General features: G+C 59.5%; 1 protein-coding gene across 1 annotated transcript; it reads right to left on the reverse strand.

Annotated features, from left to right (window-relative positions):
* Positions 1–1,563: 1,563 nt before the first annotated feature.
* LOC139791003 (bromodomain-containing protein 2-like) lies at positions 1,564–10,835 on the reverse strand. Its single transcript, XM_071732791.1, is given in 13 exon segments — positions 1,564–1,721; positions 1,817–2,130; positions 5,425–5,639; positions 5,752–5,925; positions 5,927–6,004; positions 6,087–6,215; positions 6,290–6,661; positions 6,752–6,778; positions 6,780–6,949; positions 7,098–7,239; positions 7,316–7,453; positions 8,404–8,707; positions 9,844–10,835. Coding segments are annotated over 13 exon segments (2,223 nt in total). The 5' UTR covers positions 9,873–10,835; the 3' UTR covers positions 1,564–1,590.
* Positions 10,836–16,276: the final 5,441 nt, after the last annotated feature.

The raw sequence follows: 16,276 nt of genomic DNA on the forward strand, positions 1-16,276 counted from the left end.
TAGTTTGGACCCTTCTGTCAGAATTTCTTTTAGTTTGGACCCTTCTGACAGAATTTTTTCCAGTTTTACCCCTTCTGACAGAATTTGTTTCTAGTTTGGACCCTTCTGCCAGAATTTTTTCCAGTTCGGCCCCTTCTGACAAATTTCTTTCCAGTTTGCTCCTTCTGACAGAATTTCTCTCCAGTTTCGACCCTTCTGACAGAATTTTTTCAGTTTTTTTCCCCTTCTGACACAATTTTTTTTCTAGTTTTGCCCCTTTCGACCTTTCTGACAGAATTTTTTTTAGTTTGGACCCTTCTGACAATTTCTCTCAAGTTTCGACCCTCCTGACAGAATTCCTTTCTAGTTTGGACCCTTCTGATTTTTTTTTTAGTTTTGCCCCTTCTGACAGAATTTCTTTCTAGTTTTGCCCCTTTTGACCCTTCTGACAGAAATTTTTTTAGTTTGGACCCTTCTGACAGAATTTCTTTCCAGTTTTGCCCCTTCTGACACAATTTGTTTCCAGTTCGGACCCTTCTGACAGAATTTCTTTCTAGTTTGGACCCTTCTGACAAAATTTCTCTCCAGTTTGGACCCTTCTGACAAAATTTTTTTTAGTTTGGACCCTTCTGACACAATTTGTTTCCAGTTTGGACCCTTCTGACAGAATTTCTTCCTACTTTTGCCCCTTCTGAAACAATTTCTTCCCAGTTTTGACCCTTCTGACAGAATTTTTTTAGTTTTAACCATTCTCACACAATGTCTCTCAAGTTTGGACCCTTCTGACAGAATTTTTTTCAGTTTTGCCCCTTCTAACACAATTTCTCTCCAGTTTGGACCCTTCTGACAAGATTCCTCTCCAGTTTCGACCTTTCTGACATAATTTCTTCCTAGTTTTGCCCCTTCTGGCAGAATTTCTTCCCAGTTTTCAATCCTTCTGACAGAATTTGTTTCTAGTTTGGACCCTTCCAACAGAATTTTTTCCAGTTTGGCCCCTTCTGACAAATTATTTTCTAGTTTTGCCCTTTCTGACAGAATGTCATTCCGGTTTCGACCCTTTTGACAGAATTTTTTCCAGTTTGGACCCTTCTGACAGAATTTCTTTTAGTTTGGACCCTTCTGACAGAATTTTTTCCAGTTTTACCTGTTCTGACAGAATTTCTTTTAGTTTGGACCCTTCTGCCAGAATTTTTTCCAGTTTTGCCCCTTCTGCCAGAATTTTTTCCAGTTTTGCCCCTTCTGACAAAATTTTTTCCAGTTTTGCCCCTTCTGCCAAAATTTTTTCCAGTTTTGCCCCTTCTGACAAAATTTTTTCCAGTTTTGCCCCTTCTGACAGAATTTCTCTCCAGTTTGGCCCCTTCTGACAGAACTTTTCTAGTTTTAACCCTTCTCACTGAATTTCTTTCTACCTTTAACCCTTCTCCACCCCCTTTTTTTTCAGGCCCAAACCCAAAGCAGGCCAAGAAAAACTCCAGATCTCCTCATCCCGCACCCAAAAACATCACCCCCAAGCCCAAAAACCTTGTCCCCAAGCCCAAAAAACGTTGCCCCCAAGCCCAAAAACGTTGCCCCCAAGCTCGTCAAGGGGACAGTGACCTGATTAACCCTTTTTTAATCACCTTTTTTCGGGGGTTTCTTGGTGGAGTTGAGCTGCCCGCTGACGTCCTGCAGCCGCTTCTCCAGCTCCCGCTTCTTCTCCAGCGCCAGCTCCTCTTTCGTCTTCCCCACCGGCTTCTTCAGGGCTGGGAAAAGAGGAGAAAAAAAGGTGAATTCAAGGCTTCAACACCCTAAAAAATTAAAAAACAACCTTTAATGGTGGTATTTTCCCAGGGCTTACTCTCACTGTAGGGCTTGCGGGGTTTCTTCCGCAGGCAGGAGAGGACGTAGCGCTCCAGCTCCCGGAGGGTGGAAGGTTTGAGGGTTTCGAAGTCGATCTCGATTTCCTCGGGGTTGGAATCTCTCAGGGAAGGTTCCCTGGATTGGATGATGTGAACCACCCTGCCCAGCTTTTCCCCTGGGAGTTTGTTGATGTCCAAGCTCAGCTGACGTTTCTCGTCGTACGTCATGGGTTTGCTCTCCTCCTCCTCCTCCGAATCGTAAAGAGCCGACGCCGGAGGGGGCAGCGCCGCTTTCGACGCCTTCTTTGAGTTCCTGGGGGGACAAATCAAGGAAGCAAGGTCAGGGATTGAGGTAAAACCAGCCCTGAAGCCAAAAATCCCATCCCCAAAACCCTCGTGGATCCTCAAAAACCTCCCAGTTCCCCAAAACCTTCGTTTTTCCCTCCACAAAAACTCCGATCCCCGAAACGAAAGAAGTCGCTGGCAAAAAAACCCCAACTTCTACCCCCAAACCAGACCCATCTCCCAAATCACCCCCAAACACCCATCCCCCAAATCTCCCCCAATCCAGCTGTCCCCCAAAAAACCCCCATCCCCAAAAAAACCCAGGTTCCCAAAAACCCCCAAAACCTTCGTTTTTCCCTCCACAAAAACTCCGATCCCCGAAATGAAAGAAGTCGCCCGCAAAAAAAACCCAACTTCTACCCCCAAACCAGACCCATCCCCCAAATCTCCCCCAATCCAGCTGTCCCCCCAAAAACCCCCATCCCCAAAAAACCCCCATCCCCAAAAAACCCCAGCTTCCCAAAAACCCCCAAAACCTTTGTTTTTCCCTCCACAAAAACTCCGATCCCCGAAATGAAAGAAGTCGCCCGCAAAAAAAACCAAAACTTCTACCCCCAAACTGGTCCCCGAACCCAAAATGTCCCCCTATTCAAATAAATTCCCATCCCCAAAACCCCCCCTGGTTCCCAAGACCCCCCAGTTCCCCAAAACCTCCCTCTTTCCATCCCCAAAAACTTCAATCCCCAAAATGAAAGAAAATTCCTGTCGCCCGCAAAAAACCCCAAACTTCTACCCCTAAACCAGCCCCAAATCCCCCAAAAAAGCAGATCCCAAACCAGCCCCCCCTCTTCCTGATGGGAAAAACCAAGGCAGAAGGGTCAGGGATTGGGGTAAAACCCAAAACCCCCATCCCCAAAGCCCCAAAACCTCCCTATTTCCATCCCCAAAAACTCTGATCCCTGAAATGAAAGAAGTCACCCGCAAGAAAAAAAAAAAAAAAACCACAACTTCTACCCCCAAATTGGTCCCTGAACCCAAAATCACCCCAATCCAGCTGGCCCCCAAAAAACCCCATCCCCAAAAACCCCCTGGATCCCCAAAACCTCCCTAATTCCATCCCCAAAAACTTCAATCCCCAAAATGAAAGAAAATTCCTGTCGCCTGCAAAGAAAAAAAAAAAAAAAAAAATCTTCTACCCCCAAACCAGACCAAAATGCCCCCAAAAAGCAGATCCCAAACCAGCCCCCCTCTTCCTGATGAGAATAAACCAAGGCAGAAGGGTCAGGGATTGGGGTAAAACCCAAAACCCCCATCCCCAAAACCCCAAAACTCTTTCAATCCCCAAAAACTCCAACAATTCCTGTCGGCCACAAAAAACCCAAACTTCTACCCCCAAATTGGACCCATCCCCCAAAAAAGCAGATCCCAAACCAGCCCCCCTGTCCCCAAAAACCCCCTGGTTCCCCAAAACTTCCCTCTTCCCATCCCCAAAAACTCCAGTCCCCAAAACCATCAGGAAAAATCCTGTTTCCTCCAAAAAAAACCCAAACTTCTACCCCCAAACCCCTCAAAAAAAAAAAAAAAAGACCCCAAACCAGCCCCCAGTCCCCCAAAAAAACAGATCCAGCCCCCCAGTCCCTAAAAAACACAGATCCACCCCCAAAACCAGACCCATCCCCCAAAAATCAGATCCAAACCCAGCTCCCTTGTCCCCAAAAACCAGATCCACCCCCAAACCAGACCCAACCCCCAAATCCCCCAAAAAAAGACCCCAAACCAGTCCCCCTGTCTCCAAAAAAAAAAAACAAAAAAAAAACAGATCCACCCCCAAAACCAGCTCCCCTGTCCCCAAAAAACCCCTGGCTCCCCAAAACCCCCCTCTTTCCATCCCCCAAAACCATCAAGAAAAATCCTGTTCCCTCCAAAAAAAAACTTCTACCCCCAAACCAGCCCCATGCCCCAAATCCCCCCAAAAAAGCAGACCCCAAACCAGCCCCCTGTCCCCAAAAACCCAGATCCACCCCAAACCAGACCCCCCAAGTCCCCAAAAAAACAGATCCACTCCTAAAATGACCCCCCCATCCCCCAAAAAACAGATCCAGCCCCCTTGTCCCCCAAAAAACCAGATCCACCCCCAAAACCAGCCTCCAAGTCCCCCAAAAAACCAGATCCAGCCCCCCTGGACCCAAAAAACCAAATCCACCCCCAAAACCAGACCCATCCCCCCAAAAATCAGATCCAAACCCAGCTCCCTTGTCCCCAAAAACCAAAACCAGCCCCCAAGTCCCCCAAAAAAACAGATCCAGCCCCCGTCCCCCAAAAAAACAGATCCACCCCCAAAACCAGCCCCCAAATCCCCCCAAAAAAGACCCCAAACCACTCCTCCTGTCCCCCAAAAAACCAGATCCAGCCCCCCTGTCCCCAAAAAAACAAATCCACCCCCAAAACCAGACCCATCCCCCCAAAAATCAGATCCAAACCCAGCTCCCTTGTCCCCAAAAACCAAAACCAGCCCCCGTCCCCCAAAAAACCAGATCCACCCCCAAAACCAGCCCCCAAGTCCCCCAAAAAAGACCCCAAACCAGCTCCCTTGTCCCCAAAAACCAGATCCACCCCCAAGCCCCCCAAAAAAGACCCCAAACCACTCCTCCTGTCCCTCAAAAAAACAGATCCAGCCCCCGTCCCCAAAAAACCAGATCCACCCCCAAAACCAGCCCCCAAGTCCCCCAAAAAACAGACCCCAAACCAGCTCCCTTGTTCCCAAAAACCTGATCCACCCCCAAACCAGACCCCTCCCCCAAATCCCCCCAAAAAAGACCCCAAACCACTCCTCCTGTCCCCCAAAAAACCAGATCCACCCCCAAAGCCAGACTCATCCCCCAAAAAATCAGATCTAAAACCAGCTCCCTTGTCCCCAAAAACAAAATCCACCCCCAAAACCAGCCCCCAAAAAACACAAATCCACCCCCAAAACCAGCCAAGTCCCCCAAAAAACAGACCCCAAACCAGCTCCCTTGTCCCCAAAAACCAGATCCACCCCCAAACCAGACCCCTCCCCCAAATCCCCCCAAAAAAGACCCCAAACCACTCCTCCTGTCCCCCAAAAACCAAATCCACCCCCAAAACCACCCCTCAGCCCCCCCAAAAAACCCAGATTTCCCCCAAAACCCCTGGCAGTGCTCAGACAGGGTTTGGCTTGTTCTGTCCAGATCCTCGCCACGGTCGCTCCGCCGGGGAAAGAGTCATCACAGCCACTGCCACCCCTAAAAAACCCCCCCAAAAACCCCTAAAACCCCCCCAAAAAAAAAATAAAAATACTCACTTAGAGCCTCCCCCACTGCCCCCTCCTGCAGCTTTCTTGGCCTTGCGGAGCTGGGCCTGCCGTGCCCTGTTCTCCTCATCCCCTCCTCCTCCTCCTCCTCCTCCTCTGCCTTTGTGCTTCTCGGATTTTTTCTTTTTCTTCTTTTCCCTCTTTTTTTTGGGTTTGGAAACGGGGCCCTGCGAGAGGGCAGCCAGCTGCTCGTGCACTGCCCGCAGCTGTGGGGGGGAGACAGGGAAGGGGGTGAGGTTTGGGGTTGGGGGACACACACAAAAAAAAAAAAAACCCCAAAAAAAACCCCACTCGTGGGGGTTCTCCGGGGTCCCTCACCTGCTCCTGCAGCTCGGCCAAGCGGTTGGCTCGTTCCTCCTCGGAGTCTGAGCTCTCCTCGCTCTCCGAGGAGCTCTCAGTGCTGCTTTCATCTTCATCATCGTCCTCCTCGTCCTCCTCATCCTCATCATCCTCACTGGAAGATTCTTCCGAGGAGGATTTGGAGAGGACCCGGGGAGAGGGGCAGAGACTGAGGGGGGCTGGCGTCCTGCGGCTCGTCCGGCATCTTGGCGTAGCTGAACTCGAAGACGTCCTGGAGAGCAAAAACGTTAAAAAAAACACCCAAAAAACCCCACTCGGGGACATTTAGGGACGTTTGGGGACAAGTGTCACACCTGCAGCTTGCGAGCCATGGCCACCACGTCGTGGTCTGGGGGGTTGTACTTGTAGCAGTTGGAGAACATCAACCGGACGTCGGCGGCGAACTCCTGCGCGTCGTGGTAGTCGCGGTTTTCCATCTTCCTCTGCGAGGAGAAAACCTTGAGGGATTGTCCCAAAAGCCACGAATTCTCCTCAAAAAGGAAGCCTGAGCTCTCACCTTGATGGTGCTGAGGTCCATGGGATGCTTGATGATCTCGTGGTAGTCGTGGAGCCCCAGGGCTGAGGCGTCGACGGGTTTGTAGAAGGGCCAAGCGTAGGCCGCGTGTTTTTTGGAGAGCAGCTCCTTGAGGATCCCGTTGCAATATTTCAGCTGTTCGGATAATTTCCCCTTTTTGGAAGTTTGGTGTTGTTGGGAATCGGGTAAATCTTTCCTGGGAGGTTTGATGGGGCGGCCGCTCTCCCGCCGAGCTGGGATTTTGGCAGCTTTGGCCTCCAGCAGCGTGGCCGAGGGGGAGGATTCGCCGCTGGTGGCGATGATGGCGGTGGTGGTGGGGGTGGTGGTGTCAGCTTTCCGTTTCACCCCTTTCTTCTGCCAGAAACACCCCAAAAAATAAACCCAAGCCCCAAAAAACCCAACGGGGGGAGCGAGGGGAAGGAAAACTCTTCCCCCCCATCCTACCTTGGCCAGGGGTTGGGTGGGAGCGGGCCGCGGGGAGGACGGGCGGGGAGTGCAGCGACTTGAGGAGCGGCGCGGCGATGACGGAGGGGTGGGGGATGTTGACGATGGTTGTTGGGATGTCGGGGCTCGGGGTGTAGACGTGGGACACCGAGGACACCGCCGGTACTTGCTGAGCGCCTGTCAGGCCCGCCAGGAGAGCTGGGAACAGGCAGAAATCCCAACAGGTCCCACCGGGTCCGACCCTGCGGTGCCACCGCCGCCTCGCGTGACACCCGACCCCTCGCTCTTTCTCCCTGGGTGTTGGGTTGAGGTGTTGTTGTCACAACACCCTGTGGTGGGGTTGTACCTGCTGCCCGGGATGCTCCTTTCTTGTGGCTGTTCTTGGCCACCGGTACCACGATTTCCTGTTCTTCTGCTGGCATCTGAGCCACTTTCTGCAGGAAAATCTTCTCCAGGGTTTGGGCCATCAGCACGATGTCGTCCGTGGGCTGTGGAGAAGAGGAGAGGTGACACCCAGAGCGTGGCAGGAAGGTGACAAAGGGACTCGTGGAGGGCTGTGCTCACCTTGTTGTAGATGTAACAGTTGGTGAACATGGTGTTGAAGTCCTGCATGCACTCTGCAGCCCCCCAGTAGTAGTTGTTCTCCAGACGCCGTTTGATTGTCCCCATGTCCATGGGCTGCTTGATGATCTTGTGGTAGTCCTGGCAACCAGGGACAGGCAAGGGGACAACCGGTGGTCAGGGACACCTCGGTGACAACACCACGACCCCCAGCCCCCAGCAGACCCACTCAGCTCTCACTCAGTCACCCGCGTGCAGGCAGGGGGGGAGGGTCGGGGGGGGCTCAAAAAACCAACAATCCCCACCCCAAAATGGCCCCGTCCCTCTGGCACCCCCCGAGGGCTGAGGGGGGGCCCTAAGGGCTTGGGGAACCTACACTGGGAAAGGGACAACTCGACCCCGGTGGTTGGAGGGGGGTGTGTGCCCCAGAGGAGAGCTGAAAGGAGGGCAAGAAGCTAAGGCTGAATTTTTTTTTTTTTTTTTGGGAGATGCTAAAGCTCCATTTTTGGGGGTTTTTTTGCTTTTTTTTTTTTTTTTTGGAATAAATTACCTCAGGGCTTTAACTCCTTGGGCGCCACAGGTGCACGGGGGGGCCTGGCGTTTAATTTTGGGGATCACAAGATGTCTTCTACAAAGTGGGAATCTGCAAAATTCATCCAGGGGACAAGAGATTAGGAGGGGGAAAAGGTCCAGGTTACCTCCAGAGCTGCTGCTGTGTCACCTCAGCTGGACCTTTTTTTTTAGGAGGGGGGACACGGGGAATGATAAAAAAACCCAAAAAATAATAAAAAGGGGGTGGCAGCTGCTCTGAGGACACCTTCGAGGGGTCGAGGATTCGAGTTAAACCCCCCCAAAAATTAAGGGGGGAGCAGCACAGCTCAGGCACCTGCAGCTTTGGGGCAGAACCCCCGGGAGGGGGACGGCGCCGGCCCTGGAATGTTTTTTGGGGAGGGGATCAAAGGAAAAAAAAAATCCAGGCAGGAAAAAGGTGGATGTTTCAGCCTGACACCCCCTGCCTGCACGTAGGGAAAAAGGGGACACAAACAGCCTGACAGTCACCCTGGGAAAAGGAGGGGGGTGTTGGTGGTTACCGGGAGGCCCAGCTTGACGGCGTCGACGGGTTGGCGGAAGGGCCAAGCAAACTGGTGCTTCCAGAGAGCTTTCATCACCACTTTGTGGAGATATTGGAGTTGGTTGGTGAGGCGTCCCGGTTTTTTGGGATTGGAAACTTCGGGAGGAGGTGGATTGACCTGAGGAGGGGACTGGAGGGCTGGGACAGAAGCCATGGTCGGGCTTTCAAAACCCTCGTAGAGCAGCGAGGGTTTGCGGATCCGTTTGCCCGGAGTCGATTCCGTCGCCAAACCCAAGAGCCCGGCATTGCCCTCCCCCAGAATCCTGGAAAAAAATAAGGAAAAGGGGAAAAAAATAACCCCCCGCCCCCCAAAAAAATCACCACGGGGGGCTCGGACATCCCCTCGGCCAAAAAAAACCAACGGGGTGGGGGGAAAAAGCCTAAAAAAAAACCCCGCGGCTCAGGGCGCTGCCATTTGATGTCACCGCGGCCAAAACGATCCCGAATTTTGGGATGGATCCCAAATTTTGGGATGGATCCCTCGGGAAGGCGCGTGGGAGCCCGCAGGGATTTTCTCCGAGGAGTTTTGGGGCTGTTTGGGGATTTCGGCGGCACCCAAAAAATCCTCGTTGGAGGAGGAGGAGGGGGGGGGTTGGCGCGGGTCCAGGTTCGGCCCGGAACAAAGAAGCCGAGGAGGTGACAAGTGACAACGCCACGTCCACGCGAGACTGGCTCCACGGGGGGGCGTGGGGGGCGTGGAGAAGCCCCACGCTGAGCCTGATGGCCAATTCGGGGGTCAGGACTTGAAGGGTGGGGGGTGGTGACACCACCGTGACCCGAAGGGACCCACGGGGACACGGCAAGGGGCAGTCACAGCTGTCACGGTGTCACGCTCCCGGCGTGGGTTTTTGGGTGAAAAAAACGCGTTTTGGGGTCACCACCACGGTTTTCCGGCAGCCGAGGAGCGGCCTGAAGCCACCCCGTAAAAATTTGTCGCAAAATAAACCAGAAAACACCACGGGGGTGACAACAGAGCCACCCACACAAGGTCCCGCGCGGGTTCCCTGAGCTCAGCACCTTAAGTGGGGAGGGGGAACCCCACCCGTGTGCCCTGAGCTGACCCACGGGTGACCACAACCCGGGGTTGGCTCTCACGGGGAAGCCGCTGTCACCCGGGGGACCTCTCCCCTTTTTCCCCGGGGGTGCCGAGCGGCCCAAGGGCACCGCTCCGGAGCCAAGGACGAGGACACGGTGGCCTCGGGTGACGGTGGGACAAACCCCACACCCACTCGCGGGGGGAGCGGGTGGGCAAGCAGCGCCTGCCCCGCTCCGTTTATCCCCGGGTGCCCCAAGAGGCGATCTCAGGGTAACCCAAAAACGGCTCGTACACCCCCCAAACATCTTTCCCGTGTCAACGCCGCGACCCACGCGTGTCACAGACCCCCACGGCGGGACCTACTTGCTCTGGGGATTCACATTCTGCAACATGCCGGCGGCTGCGTGTCCGGCCCGCGGGCCCGGCCGTCCTTCACCTCCTTCACCACCACCACCACCTCCTCCTCCTCCTCCTCCTCCCGCCGCCGTCGTCTCCTCCGACGACCCCCCCACTTTGCCCGGCGAAAAGGTTCGGCGGTCCCGGCCCGGTGTGGGGGGGGGGTCCGGACCCCCGGGGTTAGCGCATCACCGAGTAACGGGGAGGGGGGACGAGCCGGGCACCCCCTCCCCTCCCCCGGGCAGGGCGCGGCCGGGCTGGGCGGGCCTCAAGCGGCAGCGGCGGCGGCTCCTCCGGCCGATGAACGGCGGCGAGACGGGACCATCCAGCGGCTTTCACATCGAGGGGAGCGGAGGAAATGGCGTCGGGGAACCGGAGAACGGGGTCGCAACGGTGGGGAGGGGGCGCCGGTAACGGGGGGCGGGTGGGTAAAGGGGAGGTGAGGGGGGGGTCTCCGGTTCGGAGGTCCCGGCGGGTGTCAAATCCTCCGCGATGGCGTCAATACAACCCTGGCCGCGTCGCTGGAAGCCGCCGGAGTCCGCGGGGAGCGGGGAGGAGGCGAGCGGCGGAGGTCCCGGTGGCGGATGACAGCGGATTGCAGCGCGGAAAAAAAAAAAAAAAAAAAAATTTCACCGGGCGGGCTCCATCTTGAGCGCTGAGGGGAGGAGGGCGGGAGCGCGGCGCAGCCGATGGGAGGAGGGCCCCCTGGCCGCCGGCCGCAGGCAGGGGTCGCTACGGAGGCCGGGGAGGGTCCGGGGAGGGTCCGGCGATCCCTCCGGGAGAGCGGAGGCGGGGGCTGAGCCGCCCGGCGGAGGATGGATCCGGTTTGGGGCCGCCCCCCCCTGCGCACCGGGCCCGACCCGCTCCGTCCCTTCGTCCCAGCGAAATGGCGCCGCTCGGCCTGCCCCCGGCCGCCCTTATATAGACACCAGCCGCCTCCCGATTGGCCGTCGCCGCCGCTGACGTCACCCGCCCGCCCCGCCCCGCCTCTTCGCCGGCTCATTGGGCGGAGGCCCTGGGGGCGCGCCGCGCCGATTGGCGGAGCGGGACGTCCATCACGCCCGCGTTTCCCCGCCCCTCCCGCCCTTCCGCCCGGCGCCTCACCCTGAGGAGCGGGCGGCGCCCGCTCCCATTGGCCGGCGCTGCCAGTCCTCGGGAGCTGATTGGCCCGCGGGTCACGTGAGGGGCGGGGCCCGCGGGGCGGAAGCGGCGGTTGGCGGTTGCCCCGCCGAGGGGGACGGAGGAGACGGAGCCGCCCGGCGCCATCTTGTGCGGTGGCTCCAGAGCAGGGCGGACAATGAGCCCGCCGCTCCCCGGCGGCCCCGCCGCCTCCTCCGCACCCGTGGGGATCCCCGGCCACGCGTGGGGACCCCCCCCACCCGCCCTCACCCCCCTCGCGGGCTCCCCACGACCCTCCCTGAGGCACCGCGCCTCACCTTCCCCCCCCCCCCCCCCTTTCCCCCTTTCTCCGCCATTACCGGGCTCCCCACGCTCCCCACGTCCACGCCGAGGCCGCCGCGCCCTCCCCACGACCCCGAGGAGCGCCGCAACCCCCACGGACACGCCGCTGTGGGAGCCGCTTCACCCGTGAAACCAAGCGGCTTGGCGTGGGGGGGGGGGGAGGGAAGCGATCCACGAACCCCCCCCCCCCTTTCCCCATACCGTGCGCAGCCCACGGCGGCCCCGCGGCGTGGGGTGCTCCCCCCCACGATGAGGAACCCCCGACCCCCTTAACCCCCCACGCGCGTAGCGTGGATGTGGGGGGGGGTTAATCCCGGGTGGGTTTTCCCGGCTTTCTCCCGTTCCCGCGCTCGCAGGACACGCGTGGGTCCTTTCCCCGCTCCCCACCCCCACCCGTGACACAGCACTCGGGGCCCCGGCGGCCGCCGCCCCCGCGCGAACACCCAAACATGGCGCTTTTCGCCCCAAAAGCGCCGCGCACAAAGCGGCCCCGCCCCCACCTGTCAATCACCGCGGTTCTGGCCTCTGATTGGCTGAGGCCCGGCGCGGGGGGGCGGGGCTTGGCGTGATTGACAGCTCCGCGCCCCACGTGACCTCCCCGCGCCGCGATTTTTTTTTTTAAAAAAAAACCCCAAGAAATTAAAAAAAAAAAAAAAAAAAAAAAAGGGGGGGGGAAAGGGGAGGGGACGAAAAAAAAAAAAAAAAAACCAAAAAACTCAAAATTTGGGCAAAAAAAAAAAATTGGTGAAAATTTAAAAAATTTAAAGAAATAAAAAAAAAAAAAAAAAACGGCCGCGCGCGCTACGTCACCCGCGTCCTCATTGGCTCCCCACGGTCACGTGGTCGCCCCGGCCGCTCCCACGCTCCCCATTCATCCCCTCCCCGCCCCCCCAAAAAAAACCACGCGGGGGCTCCGTGGGGTCTCAGTGCCCGCCCGGAGGGGGGGGGGGCGCGTGGGGTGCGTGGGGGGGAGCTCGGTGCAGAGTGGGAGTGGGAGTGGGGGGGCCTCGGGTGCGTGGGGTGTCAGGGAGGGAGGGGGGGAGGATTCGGGGTGCCCTCCGTACCCACGCGGGGTGAAGGGCGTGGGGGGGGGAGGGAAGAGGAGGTGCTGGGTGCTCCCGTGGGTGCAGTGGGTGTTCCCGTGGGTGCTCCTGTGGCTGCTGTGGGTGCTCCCGTGGGTGCTATGGAGGCCCTGGGTACTCCCGTGGGTGCAATGGGTGGGGTGCAGTGGGTGCTCCCGTGGATGCTGTGAGTGGGTGTTGGGTGGTCCCGTGGGTGCAGTGTAGGCCCTGGGTGCTCCCGTGGGTGCTCCCGTGGGTGCTGTGAGTGGGGTGCTGGGTGCTCCTGTGGGTGCTGTGCATACAGTGGGTGTTCCGTGGGTGCTCCTGTGGGTGCAGTGGGTGTTCCCGTGGGTGCTCCCGTGGGTGCAGTGGGTGGGGTGCTGGGTGCTCCCGTGGGTGCAGTGGGTGTTCCCGTGGGTGCTCCTGTGGGTGCAGTGGGTGCTCCCGTGGGTGCTATGGAGGCCCTGGGTACTCCCGTGGGTGCTCCCGTGGGTGCAGTGGGTGGGGTGCAGTGGGTGCTCCCGTGGGTGCAATGGGTGGGGTGCAGTGGGTGCTCCCGTGGATGCTGTGAGTGGGTGTTGGGTGGTCCCATGGGTGCAGTGTAGGCCCTGGGTGCTCCCGTGGGTGCTCCCGTGGGTGCAGTGGGTGGGGTGCAGTGGGTGCTCCCGTGGGTGCTCCCGTGGATGCTGTGAGTGGGTGTTGGGTGGTCCCATGGGTGCAGTGTAGGCCCTGGGTGCTCCCGTGGGTGCTGTGAGTGGGTGTTGGGTGCTCCTGTGGGTGCAGTGGGTGCTCCCTTGGGTGCTCCCGTGGGTGCTGTGAGTGGGGTGCTGGGTGCTCCTGTGGGTGCTGTGCATACAGTGGGTGTTCCGTGGGTGCTCCCGTGGGTGCAGTGGGTGGGGTGCTGGGTGCTCCCGTGGGTGCAGTGGGTGTTCCCGTGGGTGCTCCTGTGGGTGCAGTGGGTGCTCCCGTGGGTGCTATGGAGGCCCTGGGTACTCCCGTGGGTGCTCCCGTGGGTGCAGTGGGTGGGGTGCAGTGGGTGCTCCCGTGGGTGCAATGGGTGGGGTGCAGTGGGTGCTCCCGTGGATGCTGTGAGTGGGTGTTGGGTGGTCCCATGGGTGCAGTGTAGGCCCTGGGTGCTCCCGTGGGTGCTCCCGTGGGTGCAGTGGGTGGGGTGCAGTGGGTGCTCCCGTGGGTGCTCCCGTGGATGCTGTGAGTGGGTGTTGGGTGGTCCCATGGGTGCAGTGTAGGCCCTGGGTGCTCCCGTGGGTGCTGTGAGTGGGTGTTGGGTGCTCCTGTGGGTGCAGTGGGTGCTCCCTTGGGTGCTCCCGTGGGTGCTGTGAGTGGGGTGCTGGGTGCTCCTGTGGGTGCTGTGCATACAGTGGGTGTTCCGTGGGTGCTCCCGTGGGTGCAGTGGGTGGGGTGCTGGGTGCTCCCGTGGGTGCAGTGGGTGTTCCCGTGGGTGCTCCTGTGGCTGCTGTGGGTGCTCCCGTGGGTGCTATGGAGGCCCTGGGTACTCCCGTGGGTGCTCCAGTGGGTGCTCCCGTGGGTGCAGTGGGTGGGGTGCAGTGGGTGCTCCCGTGGGTGCTCCCGTGGATGCTGTGAGTGGGTGTTGGGTGGTCCCATGGGTGTAGTGTAGGCCCTGGGTGCTCCCGTGGGTGCTTCCGTGAGTGCAGTGTGGGCACTGGTGGGGTGCTGGGTGCTCCCGTGGGTGCAGTGGGTGCCGTGGGTGGGGTGCTGAGTGCTCCAGTGGGTGCTGTGGGTGCTCCCATGGGTGCAGTGTAGGCCCTGGGTGCTCTCGTGGGTGCTCCCGTGGGTGCTGTGAGTGGGGTGCTGGGTGCTCCTGTGGGTGCTGTGCATACAGTGGGTGCTCCGTGGGTGCTCCCGTGGGTGCAGTGGGTGGGGTGCTGGGTGCTCCCGTGGGTGCAGTGGGTGTTCCCGTGGGTGCTCCTGTGGCTGCTGTGGGTGCTCCCGTGGGTGCTATGGAGGCCCTGGGTACTCCCGTGGGTGCTCCAGTGGGTGCAGTGGGTGGGGTGCAGTGGGTGCACCCGTGGGTGCTCCCGTGGATGCTGTGAGTGGGTGTTGGGTGGTCCCGTGGGTGCTGTCCAGGCTCTGGGTGCTCCCGTGGGTGCTTCCATGAGTGCAGTGTGGGCACTGGTGGGGTGCTGGGTGCTCTCGTGGGTGCTCCCGTGGGTGCTGTGAGTGGGGTGCTGGGTGCTCCTGTGGGTGCTGTGCATACAGTGGGTGTTCCGTGGGTGCTCCTGTGGGTGCAGTGGGTGCTCCCGTGGGTGCTCCTGTGGGTGCTGTGGGTGCAGTGGGTACTCCCGTGGGTGCTCCCGTGGGTGCAGTGGATGCTCCCGTGGATGCTGTGAGTGGGTGTTGGGTGGTCCCGTGGGTGTAGTGTAGGCCCTGGGTGCTCCCGTGGGTGCTCCCGTGGGTGCTGTGAGTGGGGTGCTGGGTGCTCCTGTGGGTGCTGTGCATACAGTGGGTGTTCCGTGGGTGCTCCCGTGGGTGCAGTGGGTGTTCCCGTGGGTGCTCCTGTGGCTGCTGTGGGTGCTCCCGTGGGTGCTATGGAGGCCCTGGGTACTCCCGTGGGTGCTCCCGTGGGTGCAGTGGGTGGGGTGCAGTGGGTGCTCCCGTGGGTGCTCCCGTGGATGCTGTGAGTGGGTGTTGGGTGCTCCCGTGGGTGCTGTGTAGGCTCTTGGTGCTCCCGTGGGTGCTTCCGTGAGTGCAGTGTGGGCACTGGTGGGGTGCTGGGTGCTCCTGTGGGTGCAGTGGGTGCTGTGGGTGGGGTGCTGAGTGCTCCTGTGGGTGCTGTGGGTGCTCCCATGGGTGCAGCGTAGGCCCTGGGTGCTCCCGTGGGTGCTCCTGTGGGTGCTGTGGGTGCAGTGGGTGGTCCCGTGGGTGCTATGGAGGCCCTGGGTACTCCCGTGGGTGCTCCCGTGGGTGCAGTGGGTGCTCCCGTGGATGCTGTGAGTGGGTGTTGGGTGGTCCTGTGGGTGCAGTGTAGGCCCTGGGTGCTCCCGTGGGTGCTCCTGTGGGTGCAGTGGGTGCTCCCGTGGGTGCTGTGAGTGGGGTGCTGGGTGCTCCTGTGGGTGCTGTGCATACAGTGGGTGTTCTGTGGGTGCTCCCGTGGGTGCAGTGGGTGGTCCCGTGGGTGCTGTGGAGGCCCTGGGTGCTCCTGTGGGTGCAGTGGGTGTTCCCGTGGGTGCTATGGAGGCCCTGGGTACTCCCGTGGGTGCTCCCGTGGGTGCAGTGGGTGGGGTGCAGTGGGTGCTCCCGTGGGTGCTCCCGTGGGTGCTCCTGTGGTTGCAGTGGGTGGTCCCGTGGGTGCTGTGTAGGCCCTGGGTGCTCCCGTGGGTGCTTCCGTGAGTGCAGTGTGGGCACTGGTGGGGTGCTGGGTGCTCCCGTGGGTGCAGTGGGTGCTGTGGGTGGGGTGCTGAGTGCTCCTGTGGGTGCTGTGGGTGCTCCCATGGGTGCAGTGTAGGCCCTGGGTGCTCCCGTGGGTGCTCCTGTGGGTGCTGTGAGTGGGGTGCTGGGTGCTCCTGTGGGTGCTGTGCATACAGTGGGTGTTCCGTGGGTGCTCCCGTGGGTGCTGGGTGGTCCCGTGGGTGCTGTGGAGGCCCTGGGTGCTCCCGTGGGTGCTCCCGTGAGTGCTGTGCAGGCCCTGGTTACTCCCGTGGGTGCAGTGGGTGGGGTGCTGGGTGCTCCCGTGGGTGCAGTGCAGGCTCTGGGGGGGTTGTGGTTGCTCCCGTGGTTGCTCCCGTGGGTGCTCCCGTGGGTGCAGCGGGTTTTGTCCCCCCGTGGCCCCCCCACTCCGCGGGTGACAAGGCCGGAAGGGGGGGGGGGAGGGGTGGGACGAGGGGGCGGGGCCGCCCCCT

Source organism: Heliangelus exortis, unplaced genomic scaffold (genome assembly GCF_036169615.1).
Source record: "Heliangelus exortis unplaced genomic scaffold, bHelExo1.hap1 Scaffold_79, whole genome shotgun sequence".
Taxonomy (NCBI): Eukaryota; Metazoa; Chordata; class Aves; order Apodiformes; family Trochilidae; genus Heliangelus; species Heliangelus exortis.